The sequence below is a fragment of the Chiloscyllium plagiosum genome, chromosome 24 (assembly GCF_004010195.1).
Source record: "Chiloscyllium plagiosum isolate BGI_BamShark_2017 chromosome 24, ASM401019v2, whole genome shotgun sequence".
Classification (NCBI taxonomy): domain Eukaryota; kingdom Metazoa; phylum Chordata; class Chondrichthyes; order Orectolobiformes; family Hemiscylliidae; genus Chiloscyllium; species Chiloscyllium plagiosum.
This window is the reverse complement of record NC_057733.1, coordinates 37,510,512-37,530,163: the sequence shown is the minus strand read 5'-3', so window position 1 is coordinate 37,530,163 and position 19,652 is coordinate 37,510,512. Positions and strand designations below refer to the sequence as shown.

General features: G+C 39.6%; 1 protein-coding gene across 5 annotated transcripts in view; it reads right to left on the bottom strand.

The window, feature by feature from the left end:
- Window positions 1-3,480: 3,480 nt before the first annotated feature.
- LOC122562191 (transcription factor MafG) overlaps window positions 3,481-19,652 on the bottom strand; it is a 46,727-nt gene continuing 30,555 nt past the window's right edge. For all 5 annotated transcript variants that reach the window (XM_043714851.1, XM_043714852.1, XM_043714850.1 and 2 more), the window contains one exon: window positions 3,481-4,072. In XM_043714851.1, the coding sequence (XP_043570786.1) occupies window positions 3,620-4,072 (453 nt within the window). In that variant the 3' untranslated portion in view covers window positions 3,481-3,619. The remainder of the gene's footprint in view (window positions 4,073-19,652) is intronic.

The following is a 19,652-nucleotide window of genomic DNA, read 5'->3' as shown; positions in this document are numbered from 1 at the left end:
GTAATTTCTAATTTAGAAGTTGTTTTTCACTTGGAACCAACTCTTGCTGGTATTATGCAGTTAAACATTATAGTTTTAAAAATCTAGTTTAAAATCTAATTCTCAAAATGGATTTGAAACAAGTTTTCATAAATTTAAAATCAAATGGGGTATTTACAACCATGAATGAACACACCCTAAGTGAAGGGTGGGAGAGTGGAGGGAGAGATTCATTAGGTATACAATTTTAATTATATTAAATTTGATATTTGTCTCAATCCAACTTTAAATCAGTACTGTACTGTGATTGACCAATAGACATGTGTTTTAAGAATGGAAGTTATGTTTAAAAAAGCCTTCCAGAATCAGTTGTTTTCACCACAGCATCAGCTTAGTGTTAAAAGCAATTAAAACCAAAGTATCTCATTTGATACCTGTCTGTATAATTCCACATTCAACAATATGCTCATTGCTAGAAGACTACACTCAAATTTCAAAATTTCTAGCGATAAGCTGCTGTGTCCTCGTGATTATTTGATCACAACACAACTTATGCATTATTAAAAACATCTACACATTGCACTAAAGCTGGCCAAAGGCAGGCATGGTGTCAGCACCGGACACTCAACATCTCAAACTGGCATCTACAAAGTATGGTCTGTGGACATATTTTGTAACTATATTATGCAGCCTTATAACATAGTTCTGCAGTTTAAAAACTGATGTATAGTTACATAATCAGATTCAAAAGTCCTAAATAAATCTTAAGATTTGTACAAATTAACAGATTGTAATGGGATAAGTTACAAATCCTTTTTGCTTTAAATTGGGTTGATTGGGATTCTATCCAGAAATTCTTGGTAGCGATGCTCAGCAGGTAGTCGAGTAGATCGAAGCCAGGTTGTGTTGAGATGCTGAGGGTTTTGCACAGCCCTTTACACACAGATAGAAATAGTTTCTGACAATAAAAATAAGTTTATTCTTACTGAAAAGAACTGTGTAGAACACAATTTTCTACAAGTATTATATCACAATTAGATAGAGGTGTGCGAGAAACAAAGTCATATATGCAGTTTAGCCAAATAGATTTGTATTTCAGACCAAACATTGGGTTAACAGTGAACAATCAGCAACTCCAATAACAGCTCAACAATTGAACAGCACCTTCAATTACACATTCAACATAAAATTACATTAGACATTGAATATATTTTGCATTTCCAAATCTGTAATATATATTCTACTTCAATACAAACAAAGAACAAATCTCTTAGTTTGTGTTGGCTGTAAATGTGTACAAATCAATACAAAGTTCAAAGATACAAGGGGATCTTGGAGATGACGATGGTACACAAGCCAACAAAAGTTCAACGAATTAAAGGCTTATCCCACATATTAAAATAACTGCAGCGTGGATATAGGTCTCAAATAGTTAACATTAGATGCTGTGCAATAGTTTAGTATTCCTGGTTTGGTTAAGGCGGACCAAAAGTATTTCAGAAGAGACTGCTGATCAAACTGAACTTGAGGTTCACACACCACCTTGAAGTTTGTTGCATTTTTTTGTAAAATTCACATGTGCAGCAAGTGTGGAAGAGGAAATACAAAAAAAATGCACACAACATAAACCCCCATTGTGTTCACACACAAATAAATACAGAATGAAACAACTGTAAAAGAACACTAAACTGCATATTAACACATCACAGTTACGTCACCCCGGATCCACTTAACACGCTGATTCACTAGAAAGCTATTGATTTCAATAAGCCACTCTAGAAACATCTGTAAAAGCTATTAAACATTTTTTTGTGTTTTTTTGTATATAAATATTGTATGATAATCTGTGTACTTATAAAAATTAAACTCGAATACCCTTACATGTTGACAAAGATACTTTGTATACATACACTAAAGAGGAACTTTTACTATCAAAGATTCTCTGAATAAATTTTCATTCATATGGTTAATCAGCCCCTTCTACTCACACTTGCTTTTTTAAGAAGCAATTTCAAATATCTGTAAAGGTTTAGTACAGTCATTTCAATTTTTTGTTTGACTGAGGAGAGAGAACTGGGGATGATCGGTGGAACAGCAGCTAGTTCTAGTCAGCAGGAATGAAATGAAATAAATCAGCCAACTCTTAATTTCTGACTTATGAAAGTCAAAGAGGATTAAACCTTTTCTTCAAAAGAAAACATACAGCTAACAAGGTTTTTGCTGAAATAGTGTTCACTCTTCTGGTGCTTATATCATACTTTTCTTTAACCACTTAAATATCAATGGAAATCTAAACATTCTCCATGACTTTCAAATATTATACAACTGTTGAATTCATACGTTTAAACACCATGTTATGGAAAAGATTTCATTAAATTTGTAAACTTGAAGTTCTGTTTGTAAAATATTCAACATTTATACATGACATAAATGAATAAACCATAAATAGAAGATTCACAGAGATAGGATCATCAGAAGCGGTTTATCTTGAAGAATTCAAAGCCATAAAGAATTGAGCTTTGTTATGAAGACTGCACATTTTGAATAATCAAAAGCTAATTATACAGTCATGCTGACATTCCGCTGCCTTCGTTGGATAGTGACAAGCAGATGGCAGGGTTTCTGTAACAGCTTAGATAGTGTTACAAAGGGTGCTATTAATTCTGCCTCCTCCCATCTCTGCACGTTTTTAAATGTTGTGCATTGTCTTCCAATGATTAACCTTTTTTTAAGTGTACAAATTAAAATCAATATTTCTAATTTGTGCTATAAATTTTTCCAAGAAATACCCAGTAGTATATGAATAGAAAGGAATACTTAACCATATGAACAGGTCATTTGAACTACCTTACTCCATGGTGATACGGTACACCGTGTTCAGATGTGCATGAATATGAGAAGCTGTTCACTGGTCAATGCACAAAGTTAGCCACAAGATTTCAGATCAAAAATAAAAGCTTCCAATTAAAAAGAATTGTACTCAGAGTCCATTTATAATCTAATTGATAAAAGTAATTTACAATACTGGGATTTGCTTAAACATGTCACATTGTCTTCATCCAAACGTAGATTTTTATTTTTGCAAAGTTTGCTCAAATTTCAGCAAAGAAAAACAAATCAACAAGCTTGTCCTTTAAGGTGGCTGTAGAGCTACCATGGATTGGTCTGTGTGAAATATTTTCAAGTGGCAAGATCTTCCAAGTTAATGAAGGCCTCCATTTTATTCACTGTGGCTGCGCTAGGGAACTCAGTAAGAATTTTGATGTTGAAATAAAAGAATGACTTCCTTTTCATTTCGGATATTACTCAGTTCAGTTAAAACTGCAAGAGGTCTACAGGAAGTGTGCTAGAGATGGACTAAATTAAAAGCCTGAACATAACATGACCAAATGAGAGTTTGGACTCTACGAAAGAATGAGGTTGATCTTGTAACTAGTGCTTTGCTAATTCGCCAATCTGCCGCAGTCTGGTGATCACGTGGAAAAACTTGCCTGTATTTCTTTTGTGTGGGGGGGGGGGGGGGGGGTTGGTGAAGGATGGCGGGTAGGTTATTTATTCAAACATTTGTGTTTAACTCCATGAATTGACCAGTGTTACGAAGAACTAGTTTGTCTCTGGCCTGTGTCTACAGCAGTATGTACTAAGATCTTGCATCGGTTTTGGATTTGACTATTGTGATGACACTGGTGGTAGCCACTTTGCCTGGCATAATGGGCCCAATGGCAGAAGTGATAGGACCTCTAACCGGCATGACGGGTCCTCTGGCTACGGTCCTGGCGAAGCTCTGCAAGGCCTCATACTTGGATCTCAGGGCATCCAGCTCTAATTTCATGCTGGCATTCTCAGATGCCAGCTTCTCTACCTCTTGCTGAAGTTCTGCTTTCTGCTTCTCCAATTCCTCCTTCTGAGTTACCCTCTTGACACGGCAGCTGGCAGCGTAGCCACGGTTCTTGAGCGTTCTGCGGCGCTGCTTCAGCCGGATGATGTCTTCTTTAGTTAGGCCCCGCAGATGTTGGTTCAATTCTCGAACGGACATAGAAACGAGCTCCTGATCTGTGAGACTGGCTCCATTTTCACCTGGCTCCCGCTTCACCTGTGGGAGAAAAGCCAGGGAAGAAGAGGAGACTTTCAAAAATGCGGCACCAACTTAAAAGACAGCTTTTAGAAATGGAGTCATTGGACAGATTTCCATTGATCAGTTAAATGCTGAATGCTTTTCAGTTTATAGCAAACCTTTTTATAAGCACAATGCAAATTACCCAATACAGGTGGAAGCCTTCAATGGAAATAGATCAATAAATCCCATGCATATACTTGCTTACAATTTACTATAAATATTGCAAACTGAGATAGAGTTAACAGCTTCAAAAGTTATTTATGAAAATACTTTAACAAAATGAGGCTTGATTCTTTTTACACTACAAACATATCTGCATTCCATAATTATAAACATAAATTATACTGATGCATCAAAAACATTTTGATGCACAAGACATGGCTGTTACATGCAACACAGTTTCCAATGTTTAACTGACTAATCTATCTTACCTGCATGGAGGCAAGTGATTGTTTTAGGAGAAAATATTGGACACAACTTATTTAGTGCTTAAAGAGACAAAAAGGCACTAACAGTAATTAGGATATTTTGGGGGGGGGGGGGGGGGGGAAGAAAGAGAGAGAGGGGGATAATCAACTTTTCCACTTAAACTATATACATAAAATGAAAGGCTTTTAAAACAGTGAAAATGGTTCAAATGGAAACACATGAGCGATCAAGTAGAAAGGGTGATGATAAGGTAATGGGAAAAAGGAGGGAGCAGCTTGTTGGGCTTCATCTTAAGCAGTTAATTTGCAGGGAACAAAGTTCACAGATATAACAGCATGCCAGAAATTCCTAACTGTATGATTTAAAGCAGTTACATGATCTCATTTGATATTTAGAAAGCTAATACTTTTATACTGTAATAATTTCATTGGAATTTCAGAAAACTCAGACTTGCATATAAATTAGATACTGTATATTCACAGTGTGGAAGCATGGAACAATTTGGGGCTTAGTTGTGGTTAGATCTAAAATATTGTTGCTATGAAGTTGGAAAATTACACGACAGTATTTTTTTAAAATTCAAATCATACCAGATCACTATTTGCGCAGTTTCACCACTGTAATGGCCTTAATATATTGACAGATTATTAAATGTCTGGATGATAATTTCTTTAGAACTTGTTTGCTTAATACAAATAACTGTTCATTAGCTGGAATTATTTGTTGCTCGATAGCAATGAGTGAATGGAACTGCATAACCTCCTGTGGATTTTAAATAAAAATGAAAATTTCTTAGTCTTAAAATTTATTAATAAAGGCTGGCCCTTGGTAAACTCCCAGAAACAACATTTGCACGGCAAAGTGTTAAGAGGACGCACTGTATTCACTATTAACACCAGTTGGCACCAAGTCCATTTTCAGAGTTAATTGCAATAGTTTCTAGTTTTCCTCAAGTAAAACTCAAATATTATGGCTCTAGCTCAGTGGTATATTTAATTCTAATTTAACTATGTATTCACTAAAATAAAGTGCAGAAAACTATAAGGCTTCAGGTGGATATCAAATAAAAGTGTACATCATGAAAGAATAATATTTATATACATGGATAGTGACAACTTAAAAATAGTAGAGTGCAGAATCAAGAATTTCAACATGCAACTCTTTTCAAATGGCAGACATGATGATAAAGCTGTTAAAAAAAAAAAATGGGACAAAAATTTTAGAAGCAGGGCAACCAAGTGTAATGGCAACAAGGTAATGGGCAGCACGATGGCACAGTGGTTAGCACTGCTGCCTCACAGCGCCGGAGACCCGGGTTCACTTCCCGCCTCAGGCGACTGACTGTGTGGAGTTTGCACGTTCTCCCCGTGTCTGCATGGGTTTCCTCAGAGTGCTCCGGTTTCCTCCCACAGTCCAAAGATGTGCAGGTCAGGTGAATTGGCCATGCTAAATTGCCCGTAGTGTTAGGTAAGGGGTAAAATGTATGTAGGGGTATGGGTGGGTCGCGCTTCGGCGGGGCGGTGTGGACTTGTTGGGCCGAAGAGCCTGTTTCCACACTGTAATGTAATCTAATCTATGAACTAAGTGGTTAAGCAGCAGTTACAATCTCGTCAGCTTTTAGACATCCAACTTTATGAACAATGTGACTGAAAATTTTGCCAATGAAAATATTATTTCTGCTTATTGGCAGGTCAATAACAAAGGCCACCAACTTAAGATAATCACCAAATAAAAAATGATAACATTTGGGAGTAAATGGCATGGAACACCTACCCTACCAGAAAAGGTGACAGAAGCAGAATCTATTTACATTTAAAATAAAAGCAAGTAAGTTTCTTCTTTAAAACGGGCACAAGAAAAAAGGGCTAATTAGGCACATCTTCCTAATAGAGAAAGGATGGAACAAATGACCGATACTGAAAAACGAGATAAAGTCATTAAAAAACAAAATACTTAAAGTAAATTAAAATATTATTTGGAGATCTAAGTGTATTAGTTTTGCCAAGACACAGATTACACACAACAGGATAATCATTTGACAATTAGTAAAACGAAACTTCTAAAAAGACAGGAAGGAAAATATGAGAAGTCATGTTTGTGAACAACTATGGGATCATGGCTCTTAAGAGTTAAAAATGCAAGTGCACGCAGGTACAGATGTTATCCACATGACCACGTTCTTCTCACTGTTGTATTCAAGACAGGCTGTGTCGAGAGGTGCTCCTATATAATTTGAGTTGTACATGAAAACACCATCTCCAACTAAACAGCATCCATATACCTCATTTGTGCTTCACTTAGACAACACAAGAGTATAACTAGTTAAAATTCAATGTGTAACCAACTGTATATGTGGTAATTTCAGAAGTAACAAAAATTCCCCACTGAAACACGCCAGTCAATAACAGAAAAAAAAAATTACATCCATTCTTTTCATTTCTCTTTTAGCAGCCTCCTCACATGAAAATGAATAACAGCACTGGGGAAAAAATACACTGAATGTTTAGTTCTTGGGGTAAGATCCCAAAAGAAATGAATAGTTCAACTAGTTGCAACTTACCCTATTTTACAGATTTAATGCTATTAGGAGCATGTGGAAATATCAAACCAAGAATTTTTTTTTTTTTTTACACTTTTTAAATGTGATAAACTAAATATTTAGCACTTCCCTTTCTATTTACAAGAGCACTGCAATGTGTACTTCACATTTTTCCTCATTCACTGTATGGGACTATTAAATCTATAAAGCAGGTTTGGTTTTTGTGATCTTCAGAAAGAGAAATTTTACTTTATATAAAAGAGTTCGTAATGTATCTTCAAAAGAACCTTTGCCAGCAGTTTTGTTTTAAAGTTCACTTCACACTCTAGGACAGTGTAACAAAATCTGTAAGGAACCAGTCGATGAACATTTCGCCACGCGATTACATGGAGAGATTTTGATGCTAGCAAAGCACAAATTTCTTTGTTTTAGGATTTAGATGAATGCAAGTATTGGAAGACAGTGGGTAAACATTAAAACAATGAGAAAAAGCACTAGATAGCTCTGATGTCTATCAAAGGAAGAGAAGCAGTGGCATTAAAAGATTATAACAAACCTTGTAACAGCCATATTTACATAGCTCGCTTAAACCCTCTATAGACAACAATGTGCAATGCATTCTTGACCAATGTTACTTTTGTCAAATGTAGATCTTTTCTACTGGAAATAAAACCCCTACATAGGGAAGGTCAGGAACCGCAAGATGTAGTAATTAGTGACAAAAACAATGCTAACTTATGGCACAGCAATGGGTGAGGCATGGTAGCTCCTTGATTAATACTGCTGTCTCACAGCACCAGGGACCATAGTTTGATTCCAGCCTTGAGTGACTGCTTGTGTAGGGTTTGCTCATTTTCCCAGTGTGTGCGTGGGTTTCCTCCCAGAATCCGAAGATGTGAAGGTTAGGTGAATTGGCCATGCTAAGTTACCCCACTGTGTAGGTTAGTTGCAGTGGTCAGGGGGAAATGTAGAGTAAGAGGGTAGAGAAATGGGTCTGGGTGGGTTACTCTTTGGAAGGTCAGTGTGGACTTGTTGGGTCGAAGGGCTGTTTTCACACTGTAGGGATTTTATGATTCTATGAAATGAAATAGATGTGCATGCACCAAAAAAAAAGAGATGGGATCCCTATACTGAAGTGTGTACTATCAGTTTTTTTTTTAAATATAGGAAAATAGAAGGTCATAATCTGTATGTTGCACTCCTACCTCAAAAATTCTTAGTTCTAGTCCTACTCCCAGTCTTGCCACCTACAGAAAAAGCATTTGTGACACAGCCAAACTGGTTACTGACCAACCTGCGGACCCTCCCAACATAGCCTGAGAGATTTCTGGTGCTTGATATAGGTCAGTGCCTATAAAGAACAACTATCTTTCTCTCTCTTACAGGTCTTCATGGAGCATGGCTAATTATGGATGGACAAAACATGTTGCCACCAGCATTTCTTTTGGGGGTTGGAAAAGAGATGGGAAACTGTGCATTCTTACGAGAACTTTCATTAGATCAGCCAAAGGAAGAAAATGGATTCAAAGTAGATATAACAAGTTAAAAATGGCATAATGTTAAACAAAAACATTAAAATGTTTGGAATCCTCTACTCCAGAGAGCCTTGAAAGCTCACTTATTGAGTCCACTCAAATCCGAAGTGAAAAATTATTGGTCTTATGGGGTTAAGGTGAGAAAAGAGAGAGTTGATAAAAAGGATTATAACCAATCGTATTAAATAATGTGGTGGCAAATGAACTACTCCTACTTATTTTTTAATATATTTAGGTGTAAATACAGTTAGAATAATTAAGGGAGCTGGTTTTTCTGCAATTTTAAGCGCATGTGTCTTTTTCCAAGGGAACAGATACACACGTGGAGAACAAATCAAACACTGGAAATATTCTGACTTTCCCTACTGTGAATTACAGTGTAAACAGGACGGCTCCAAATGAGTCTGTCTGGTACATGAAGCAACTATGTTGGAGCAGCTCCAGAAATCAGTCTAAAAATAGGGTTTAGGATTTTCCCCAAGTGTTGTACGTCAACTTACCAAAACAGATTTCTCATTGTTTACGCAGCTTCTCGAGTTATGCATTTTTGTAGGGAAATGTTGAGTAATTTTTGAATTAGTTACAGCTATAGAGGAACAGTGAATGACTGCTCAGAGTAATTATAGTGAAGAGAAACCTTTGTTCTTACTCTGTTGGAACTTTATCATTTGTCTTTAGAGGGCTGGCCCCAAGTGTACTTGTACTCCACCCCCAAGAATGTCACTACTGCAGGGACTTATATTTTTAAAATTAGATTTTTTTTTTGAGAGTGATGTGCTTATCAACACAAAGGATTCGTGCTGGGAAATGAGGGGGTTCTAGGCCAGTCACAATGTAAGAATTCAGTCTCTGGTCAGGTCAGGTCCAGCCCAGCAAGATCCCCTCTAACAATCTCCATTACTTGCCATTATCCACATTTCCCACATCAGTCAACCTTCCTACAGAATTGCAAATCTAATGCAATTAAAACTGAATTCAAGGCAATTTCTTTGCAAGTGGATAGAGCTTGTGCAAGTGTATAGGCAGGAGGCAGAGGTGGCTTTCAATCCCTCACGTGGGCAGACATTTAGATCAGTGTTCTAAACGGGATTGTTTATGGAAAAAAAAAACCTAGAAATTGTATATTCCAATTACACCAAAAAACAAGGTTTTTGCTATTTACTCACAGACATCTACATTTTAATACATGCTCAACTTCTCAGAGGCCCATCATTTCTGGAGTTTCATTCTACTCCCCAGTGACTCCAAGACTATAGGATGCAATCCTCTCCTGCAATAGTCCCTCCAGAAGACTATTATTTTCAACATGAGTCATCCCTTGAGACTATACTACAGCTGCCCAAACAACAAAATCAACAGGGTCAAGCCATTCAGCCCTTCAAGGTTATTCTGCCATTTGAGAAGACATGGAGAATCAGCACCTCAATCCAATGTGTTAGGTTAGTTTTGTTGCAGTTATCAGTTGGCACTTAGAGTCATAGAGTCAGAGATATACAGCACGGAAACAGACCCTTCGGTCTAACTTGTCCATGCCGACCAGATATCCCAACCCAATCTAGTCCCAATTGCCAGCACCTGGCCCATACCCCTGCAAACCCTTCTTATTCATATACCCATCCAGATGCCTTTTAAAATGTTGCAATTATACTAACCTCCACCACTTCCTTTGGCAGCTCATTCCATACACGCACCACCCTCTGCATTAAAAAGTTGCCCCATAGGTCCCTTTTATATCTTTTTCCCCTCTCACCCTAAACCTATGCCTCTAGTTCTGGACTCCCCACCCCAGGGAAAATACTGTTGATTTATTCTATCCATGACGCTCATGATTTTATAAGCCTGTATAAGGTCACCCCTCAGCCTCCGACGCTCCAGGGAAAACAGCCCTAGCCTATTCACCCTCTCCCTATATTTCAAATCCTCCAACCCTGGCAACATCTTGTAAATCTTTTCTGAATCCTTTCAAGTTTCACAACATCTTTCCGATAGGAAGGAGACCAGAATCGCACGCAATATTCCAACAGTGGACTAACCAATGTCCTGTACAGCTGCAACATGACCTCCTAACTCCTGTACTCAATACTCTGACCAATAAAGGAGAGTATACCAAATGACTTCTTCACTATCCTATGTACTTGCGACTCCACTTTCAAGGAGCTATGAACCTGCACTCTTTGTTTAGCAACACTCCGTAGGATCTTACCATTTAGTGTATAAGTCCTGCTAAGATTTGCTTTCCCAAAGTGCAGCACCTTGCATTTATCTAAATTATACTCCATCTGCCACTCATCAGCCCATTAGCTCATTTGATCCCATTGTAATCTGAGGTTACCTTCTTCACCGTCCACTACACCTCCAATTCTGGTGTAATCTGCAAACTTACCAACTATACCTCTTATGCTCACATCCAAATCATTTATATAAATGACAAAAAGTAGTGGACCCAGCACCGATCCTTGTGGCACTCCACTGGTCACAGGCCTCCAGTCTGAAAAACAACCCTCCACCACCATCCTCTGTCTTCTATCTTTGAGCCAGTTCTGAATCCAAATGGCTAGTTCTCCCTGTATTCCGTGAGATCTAACCTTGCTAACCAGTCTCCCATGGGGAACCTTGTCAAACGCCTTACTGAAGTCCATATAGATCACGTCTACCGCTCGTCTTCTTTGTTACTTCTTCAAAAAGCTCAATCAAGTTTATGAGACATGATTTCCCATGAACAAAGCCATGTTGACTATCCCTAATCAATCCTTGCCTTTCCAAATGAGTGTACATCCTGTCCCTCCGGATTCCCTCCAACATGCCTACCACCGACATCAGGCTCACTGGTCGATAGTTCCCTGGCTTGCTGTGACCACCTTTTTTAAATAGTGGCAACACGTTAGCCAACCTCCAGTCTTCAAGCACCTCACCTGTGACTATCAATGATACAAGTATCTCAGCAAGGGGTCCAACAATCGCTTCCTTAACTTCCCACAGTGTTCTAGGGTACACCTGATCAGATCCTGGGGATTTATCCACCTTTATGCATTTCAAGATATCTAGCACTTCCTCCTCTGTAATATGGACATTTTTCAAGATGTCCTTCCATGTCCTTCTACACAGTAGACACTGATGTAAAATACTCATTCAGTATCTCCCCCATCTCCTGTGGCTCCACAAAGGGCACCTTACTGATCTTTGAGGGACCCTATTCTCTCCTTAGTTACTCTTTTGTCCTTAAATGTATTTGTGAAAACCCTTTGGATTCTCCTTAACTCTATTTGCCAAAGCTCTCTCATGTCCTCCATATTTCCCTCTTAAGTATACTCCTACTGCCTTTATACTCTGAAGGATGAACTCCATCTATCCTGTCTATACCTGACATATATGTTTCCTCCTTTTCCTTAACCAAACCTTCAATTTCTCTTGTCATCCAGCTTACACTTACCCGCCATTCCTTTCACCCTAACAGGAATATACTTTCTCTGGACTCTCGTTATCTCATTTCTGAAGGCTTCCCATTTTCCAGCCGTCACTTTGCCTGCAAGTATCTACACACAATCATCTTTTGAAAGTTCTTGCCTAATACCATTAAAATTGGCCAACCTTCAATTTAGAACTTCAACTTTTAGATCTGGTCTATCCTTTTCCATCACTATTTTAAAACTATTAGAATTATGGCCCCAAAGTGCTCTCTCACTGATACCTAGGGCACTTGTCCTGCCTTATTTCCCAAGGGGAGGGCAGGTTTTACACCTTCTCTAGTAAGTACATCCGCATACTTGTCCCAATCATCAATCAATTTCAATTTTGCAAATTTAGCATTCACAGCAATGAGGACAGGGAAAGAAAGATTTATAAACTTTAACTACATTTTTTTCTGAAAAGGAGTGCAACTTTATTGCTGAATACTAGTGGCTTTGCTCTATTTTAATGACTTGGAGGTGTTGATGTTGGACTGGGGTGGACAAAAGTTAAAAATCACAACTCCAGGTTATAGTCCAACAGGTTTATATGGAAACACTAGCCTTTGAAAGCTAGTGTTTCCATATAAACCTGTTGGACTATAACCTGGTGTTGAGATTTTTAACTCAAATTTATGATACTTGCTTGTTCTAGATTCCCCAGAGAAAGTAGTTCATTATTCAACTCATTATTCTAAGGAAACACATTTCAATAACAAGTGAAAAAGAATTTTTTAAAAAAGTTTTTAAAAAAACTGACTTAGTTCATCCCTTCAATTCCTAGTGTCAGACTGCTCCTCCTCCTAGAAGGTCCAATTTCTTTATGAGGTGCTCAAAGCAGAATGCAGTTCTGATTAAGAGTCACCAAATTGAAATGTAACTTTGCTTTCTTCCCACAGATGCTGCCAGACCTGCTGAGTTTCTCCAGCAATCAGGTCTCCAGCATGCACAGCTTTTTGTTTTACTTCAAAAGTATTTGATCAAACTTCTGTATTAGTGAAGCATCACTTTTGAGTTCCAACGATTTCCTTTCAGTACCTGCTCACACAAACCCATTTGCTCCACAACATTCAGTCTCTCCCCAGGCACAAAATATTCTGATCTACCTTTCGTGCCCCCAGAGGGAATGATCATATCCACCTCATTGAGCTGCTCTTGCCACTTTTGCCAACTCAATCTGTTATGGCCCCTTGGAACTTCCTTCTGTAACATATTCCCTTATATACACACATTTATACGATTTAAGTTTGGTTTAGTCTCACCTAATCAAAGCGGCTTTCTTTTCACAAGCAGTTCACAAATCTGTATCATGGTTGGAAATAATAGAGTATGGTTAACTTGTTTATTCCCACAGTTGCATGAGAATGTAAAGAGTCAAATGGAGAAGTTACCCCATTCTTTTCTGTTGAGGTACACAGTGTCCTAAATTTGTGCCAAGTGACTAAGCTTTGTCAAAGCATTGTAAAACGATAGACGCGAGACTGCAAACAGAACAATGGGGCTAAGGTAATTAGCAACATGGTTAACAACCACCACATTGGCCACCTGGAGTTTGACAGAAACTCAATTTCTGGAGGTCTCGTTCAGTGTACAACAGCGATCATTCGATCATCATAAACACTAGGATTTGATGTGGAGGAAATGTGTTTCAGTTCATGGGACACTGGCACCAGGACTGAGCTAGGAGGGAGTAGCTCCACTGGATCAGGCTTCATGTGAGCCTTGCTGGGAACTGGCCCCAAAAAAGGTGAAAGTGAGGACTGCAGATGCTGAGATCAGAGTCAAGATTAGAGTGATGCTGGAAAACCATAGCAGGCCTGGCAGCATCAGAGGAGCAGGGGAATCGATGTTTCCTGATGAAGGGCTTATGGCCAAAACTTCGATTCTTCTCCTCCTCGAATGCCGCCTTACCTGCAATGCTTTTCCTGGACTACATTCTCGACAGCTATTTGAATAACCATACCCAGAGTAAGACAGGAAGCGACAGAGTGTACAAACATAGAAAAACAACAGCAGATAGGGCAAAAAGAGGACAAAATGGTATAGAACGGCAACATTATTGGCTCTTCACTTAAATGCACATGGCATTTTAAATATAAAACAAAATAATTTAACGTGCGAGATTTTATAGCCATTAGAGACATGGACACAATCCTATAGGATTTGAGTGCCTGAGCCCATGGCAGGATGTGCAGCAGAATCAGTTAACAATTCCAGCAAGGCACACCTCAACAGAGATTATTGTGCCCCACCATATGCTTTTCACAAGTGAGGTGGCGAGATCTGCATAAGGCACAGGCAAGATGCACACAGGTGCCCATGCTTGTCAAACACCTTGATAATGCCACAACATGCCTTATTAATATTCAGACTCCCAACCAAACAGCAGACATTGGGAAAACAAGATATGCAAACTAGACAGAGCACCTGACATCTCAACTTAGCATATGCTCTGAATGACTTCCACATTGAAACCAGATGCCAACACCTCATGGCATGCTTCATGGGCAATGGCCATGTGTGATCAACACCCATTGCAACCCACTTACAGGACACCTCCGCACTTCAATGCTGCACCAGCAACTAGGGCTGTAATGCTTCCAAGGAAACTCTATACACAGACATTCACACAACTCATGGACTGGGCCAGATAGCACTTTCATGCTCTTCCCTTGCTTTCACAGCAAGTCAAGATGGATAGCCTTTGCTCAAAATGGCCCCTCCGACAGGTCAGGGCAGCCTCTGATACCAGTCCAGACCTTGTTCAGACCTCAAGCTTTGTCCTTGTAAATGGGAGAGGAGCCAAATTACAAGCTGCACACTGCTGCATGGAGTCTTTCTGCCCAACTGCAGGCTATCTGGCGAAAAAGGAGGATTTATAGGGGTGGTTAGTGACAGAGTGCTGGCCTGGTCAAAGGTTGCCACCTGGATTAAAACAAACTTAACTATTCCTTTTGGTCCTGGTGGAAAACTGCCTTGTGAGTGAACAGGCTGCGAAGACAGCACACTGGGGTAGTGGTGCTAGGGTTTAGGGTGAGATAGAGTGCGAATACAGCTAATGGGTGGGTAGAGCATGAGCCTTCATAAGGAGTAGGTGCAGTGGCGGGAGAGAAAGATGTATCAGACAGAAATTAGGGGACCTTATCAGGCAGAATGGTGAAGGACATTGCCCTTCTTCATACAAGTGCTGGGCATTCCTCTTGTTTTAACCCTGATGGCAACCTCTGATCATGCCAGCATAACCACCACTCCGGGTTCTGTCTCTTCACAACCTGAACCAGCAGTGCCTCTAGGACCCTGCCTGAAAAGTGGGTTGACCATTTCCCGATTGGCCATTTCTGTGACAAAGGTTAAGAATCATGCAGGGTAGCCCTGCACTGACAGTGTTTGCCTAGGTGCACAACAGCATGGGTGCAAGGGATACCAGTGCATTCTAGGATATTTGCCGAGTGGCAATTTGGTGCTGGAACATCGTGTGGTAGGACAAGAAAATCAGAAGCAAGTGACATCATCACGGTGCAGCCTGTTTGGTTAAGATATGGCAAAACAACTCACTAGGTCTTGTAGTGACAAGCCCTCCAAAAACAAACTCAATAACTACAACTTCACCAAAATAATACAAGATTCAACAGACGTTTTCAACGTGATCAAAGCTGTGAACAAAACAGTTAAGGTTACGCACCTTTTCAAAAGGACAAACAAACGGAAAGTGTGATAAGATAACACTTAATACAACATGAAATATGCAAGAAATAATCTCTGATCAGAAGATGTAGAATTCGCATGGATGAGGATAACATAAGAGGAAATAGTGGTCTACAGGCCCTAAAACAGTAGGCAGAGAACAAAATCTGAGGGAATAAGGACACATATAAAAGGCAGCATCATAACTGACATTAATCTTCATTTGGGTTGAAATGATCAAATTGGCAGAGGTAACCATGAGAAAGAATTTATAATGTTCACTTGGGGCAGGCTCCTAGCACAATGTGCTGTGGATTCAAATCGGGAATCAGACTATTTTGGATTTGGTAATGTGCAATAAGGCAAGTAAAACAAATGATCTGACTGTAAGATCTATGAAACACCAACCATAAGTTGGTAGAATTTAGCATTCAGTTTGAGGGGAAGAAATTTGGGTCATAAACAACTGTGGCAACTATAAATATGGCCAAGTACAAAAGGAATGAGGGCAGAATTACATGGAGTGGACTGGGACATAATCATTCATAGAATAAATACCAATGCCTCTCCACAAAGATATATCCCACTATGGGAGGAGGATTCGAGGAAGGAGATAAACCAAACTTGGTTAAACAGGAAGTTAAGGATAGCATCCAATGGAAATAAAAAATATACAATATGGCAAAAATCAGTAGTAACCCAGAGGGCTGAGAAAGTTTTAAAAACAAAAAGGTGACTAAAACCTAATGATATGAGAAATTAAATTCTGATGGTAAATTAGCAAGTAATATCAAAACGTACAGCAAGAACATCATCAAATATAATGGAAGAGGGGGCCAAAGGGAAGACAGGCCCCTTCGAGAATGAGGCTAGGGCAATAATAATGGGGAAGCAGGAAATGACAGAAGAATTAAACATAGCATCTGAAAAATATTAAATAATCAAGGGGCAAATAGGGGAAGAAATAAATAAATACTAATAACTATCACGAGAGAGTAAGTGCTGTGGAAACTTCCCTACAATCTGATGGAATGCATCCTCAGATATTAAAATTAGCTGTAAAGATAGTGCAGCAATCTTCCAAGAATCCTCAGATTTGCGTGAAGTCTCAGAGGACTGGAAAACTGCCAATACAACATCTTTTTCAAAAAAATGTAGTTATAAAACAGTTAGCATAGAGTCTGTTGTTAAAATGTTATTCTAATGCAAAAAGAGTATAACAGCAGAGCATTTAGATACATAATATAACCAGAGTCAGCATGGCTTTATGAAGGGGAAATTATGCCCAACAAATTTATTAGAATTCTTTGAGTAAAAAGGAGGTATACTATTTTTGAATTTCCCAAAAGGCATCTGATAAAAAGGTACCACATGTAAGGCTTGGAGTTGGAGATAGCATCTGCAGACCTCACTTTCTCCTTGGAGTTGGAGATAGCATATTAGCTTTGACAGACGATTGGTAAACTCAGAAGGAGGAATTGGATAACGGGAACGCTTTCAAGGTGTAACTAGCAGCATGTAACTAGTGGAATGCCACAGAGATAGAGTTGGAGCCACAATTATTTACAGGGAGTGAGAATAATGTGGATGTGGAAAATGAATTAGGTGGGAAGTCAAGCAGTGAGGATGACACGGAGTCTGCAGAGGGATATAAACAGTTTAAGCAAGTGGGTAAGAAAGCTTGGCAGGTGGAATATAATGTGGGAAAATGTGAGGTTATGCACTTTGGCAAGAATAGAGAAGCTGAACATTACTTAAGTAAAGATTGATGCATATGCATTGTAGTTCATTCACCACTAACACGTTAAAGAAAAATTTAGCTGTGCCAGCTTTCAGACACATAGTCCAGAGTTTAGACATGTATTCAGAAAGCTTATAAAGCAAGAAGTTTTTTGAAGCCTAAATTAAGCATCAAGAGCTGCTTAGTTTATAGCATTTAGATGTGCAGTGAGTATCTGCGACAGTGCTGAAGGTTCAGCTGATATTATGCTGATTTCTAACAAAAGCAGTATAGACCATAAAAAGTCACAAATATATTATTCAGCTGCTAAATCCAACATTAAAACAGGCCAACTTCAACAATCTTAAAAAGTGCCTCTGGTCTGAAATGTACCAGGTGAGGCCACAGTGTTGAGTTGAAGCTGATGTATTAGTTTGCAGATTGTCAGGTGCTTACAAGTTTCCAACTGCAGAACAGCCTGTAAACCTCCTTCACCAATAACAGAAGTTTTGTTTGGATTGCAGCATCAACTGAAGACAATGATATACACAGCAGATTTAGGAATGTGCAAATGCAGAATCATAGAGGATCAGATAAGGCAACCCCAGTCCATTACACGGATCTCAAATTCTGAGAAACAAAAGAACCTGCACCTCTATCAAGTTTTATCCTTTCCACTCCCTGGACAATAATCTAATCCTTTCCATTTGCAATAAACATAGCCCTCCCTGCTCCCTTCAATGTACCATTTCATACAAAAAGTAATCGCATTTCACAATCCGAATTTCAAGATCACCTTGTTGCAGTTACACAAGGCTTGGTTGAGGCCACAGCTCGAGTATTCTGTGCAGTTTTGGTGTCCTAGTCACAAGGAAAGAAATTCTTACCATTGAGGGAGTCCAGCGAAGGCTCACCAGACTGATTCCCAGGATGGCAGGCCTGATGCAAGACAGACTGGATCGACTGAGCTTATACTTACTAAAATTTAGAAGAATTTTGGTGGGGCAGGTGAATCGGTGAGATCTCACAGAAACAATACCCTGATTGGACTGGGCACGCTAGATGCAGGGAGAATGTTCCTCTTGATGGGGAAGTCCAGAACTAGGGAGTCACAGCATAAGAATAAGGGATAAACTATTGGGGACTAGGATGAGGAAGAATTTCTTCACTCAGTTGTGAGCCTGTGGAATTCTCAACTATAGAAAGCTATTGGGGCCTGTTCATTAGATACATTTATGAGGGAGCTGGACATGACCCTTGTAGTCAAAGGGATCAAGGAGTATGGAGAGAAAATGGGAGTGGGATACTGAAATTGCATGATTAGCCATGATCATATTGAGCGGTGGTGCAGGCTCAAAGAGCTGAATGGTCTACTCCAGCACCTATTTTCTCTGTTTTATGCAATCTGACTGCATTTGTTGAAAATGAAACTGCTTTAATCATAGCATTCCCAATGTGGAATTGCATTTGGGTACTCAATTTGAAAAATGGGAGCATTGTTGAGGAACAGGAACAATTCCTGCTCTTTGTGATTAGTAGCTGAAAATGTGTTGCTGGAAAAGCGCAGCAGGTCAGGCAGCATCCAAGGAACAGGAGAATCTACGTTTCGGGCATAAGCCCTTCTTCAGGAATGAGGAAAGGGTATCCAGCAGGCTAAGATAAAAGGTAGGGAGGAGGGACTTGGGGAAGGGGCGTTGGAAATGCGATAGGTGGAGGGAGGTCAAGGTGAGGGTGATAGGCCAGAGTGGGGTGGGGGTGAAGAGGTCAGGAAGAAGATTGCATGTTAGGAAGGAGGTGCTGAGTTCAAGGGATTTGACTGAGACAAGGTGGGGGGAAGAGGAAATGAGGAAACTGGAGAAATCTGAGTTCATCCCTTGTGGTTGGAGGGTTCCCAGGTGGAAGATGAGGCCCTCCTCCTCCAACCGTCGTGTTGCCATGGTCTGGCGATGGAGTCCAGGGACCTGCATGTCTTTGGTGGAGTGGGAGGGGGAGTTGAAGTGTTGAACCACGGGGTGGTTGGGTTAGTTGTTCCGGGTGTCCCAGAGGTGTTCTCTGAAACGTTCCGCAAGTAGGCAGCCTGTCTCCCCAATATAGAGAAGGCCACATCGGGTGCAGCGGATGCAATAGATGATGTGTGTGGAGGTGCAGGTGAATTTGTGGCGGATATGGAAGTGTCCCTTGGGGCCTTGGAGGGAAGTAAGGG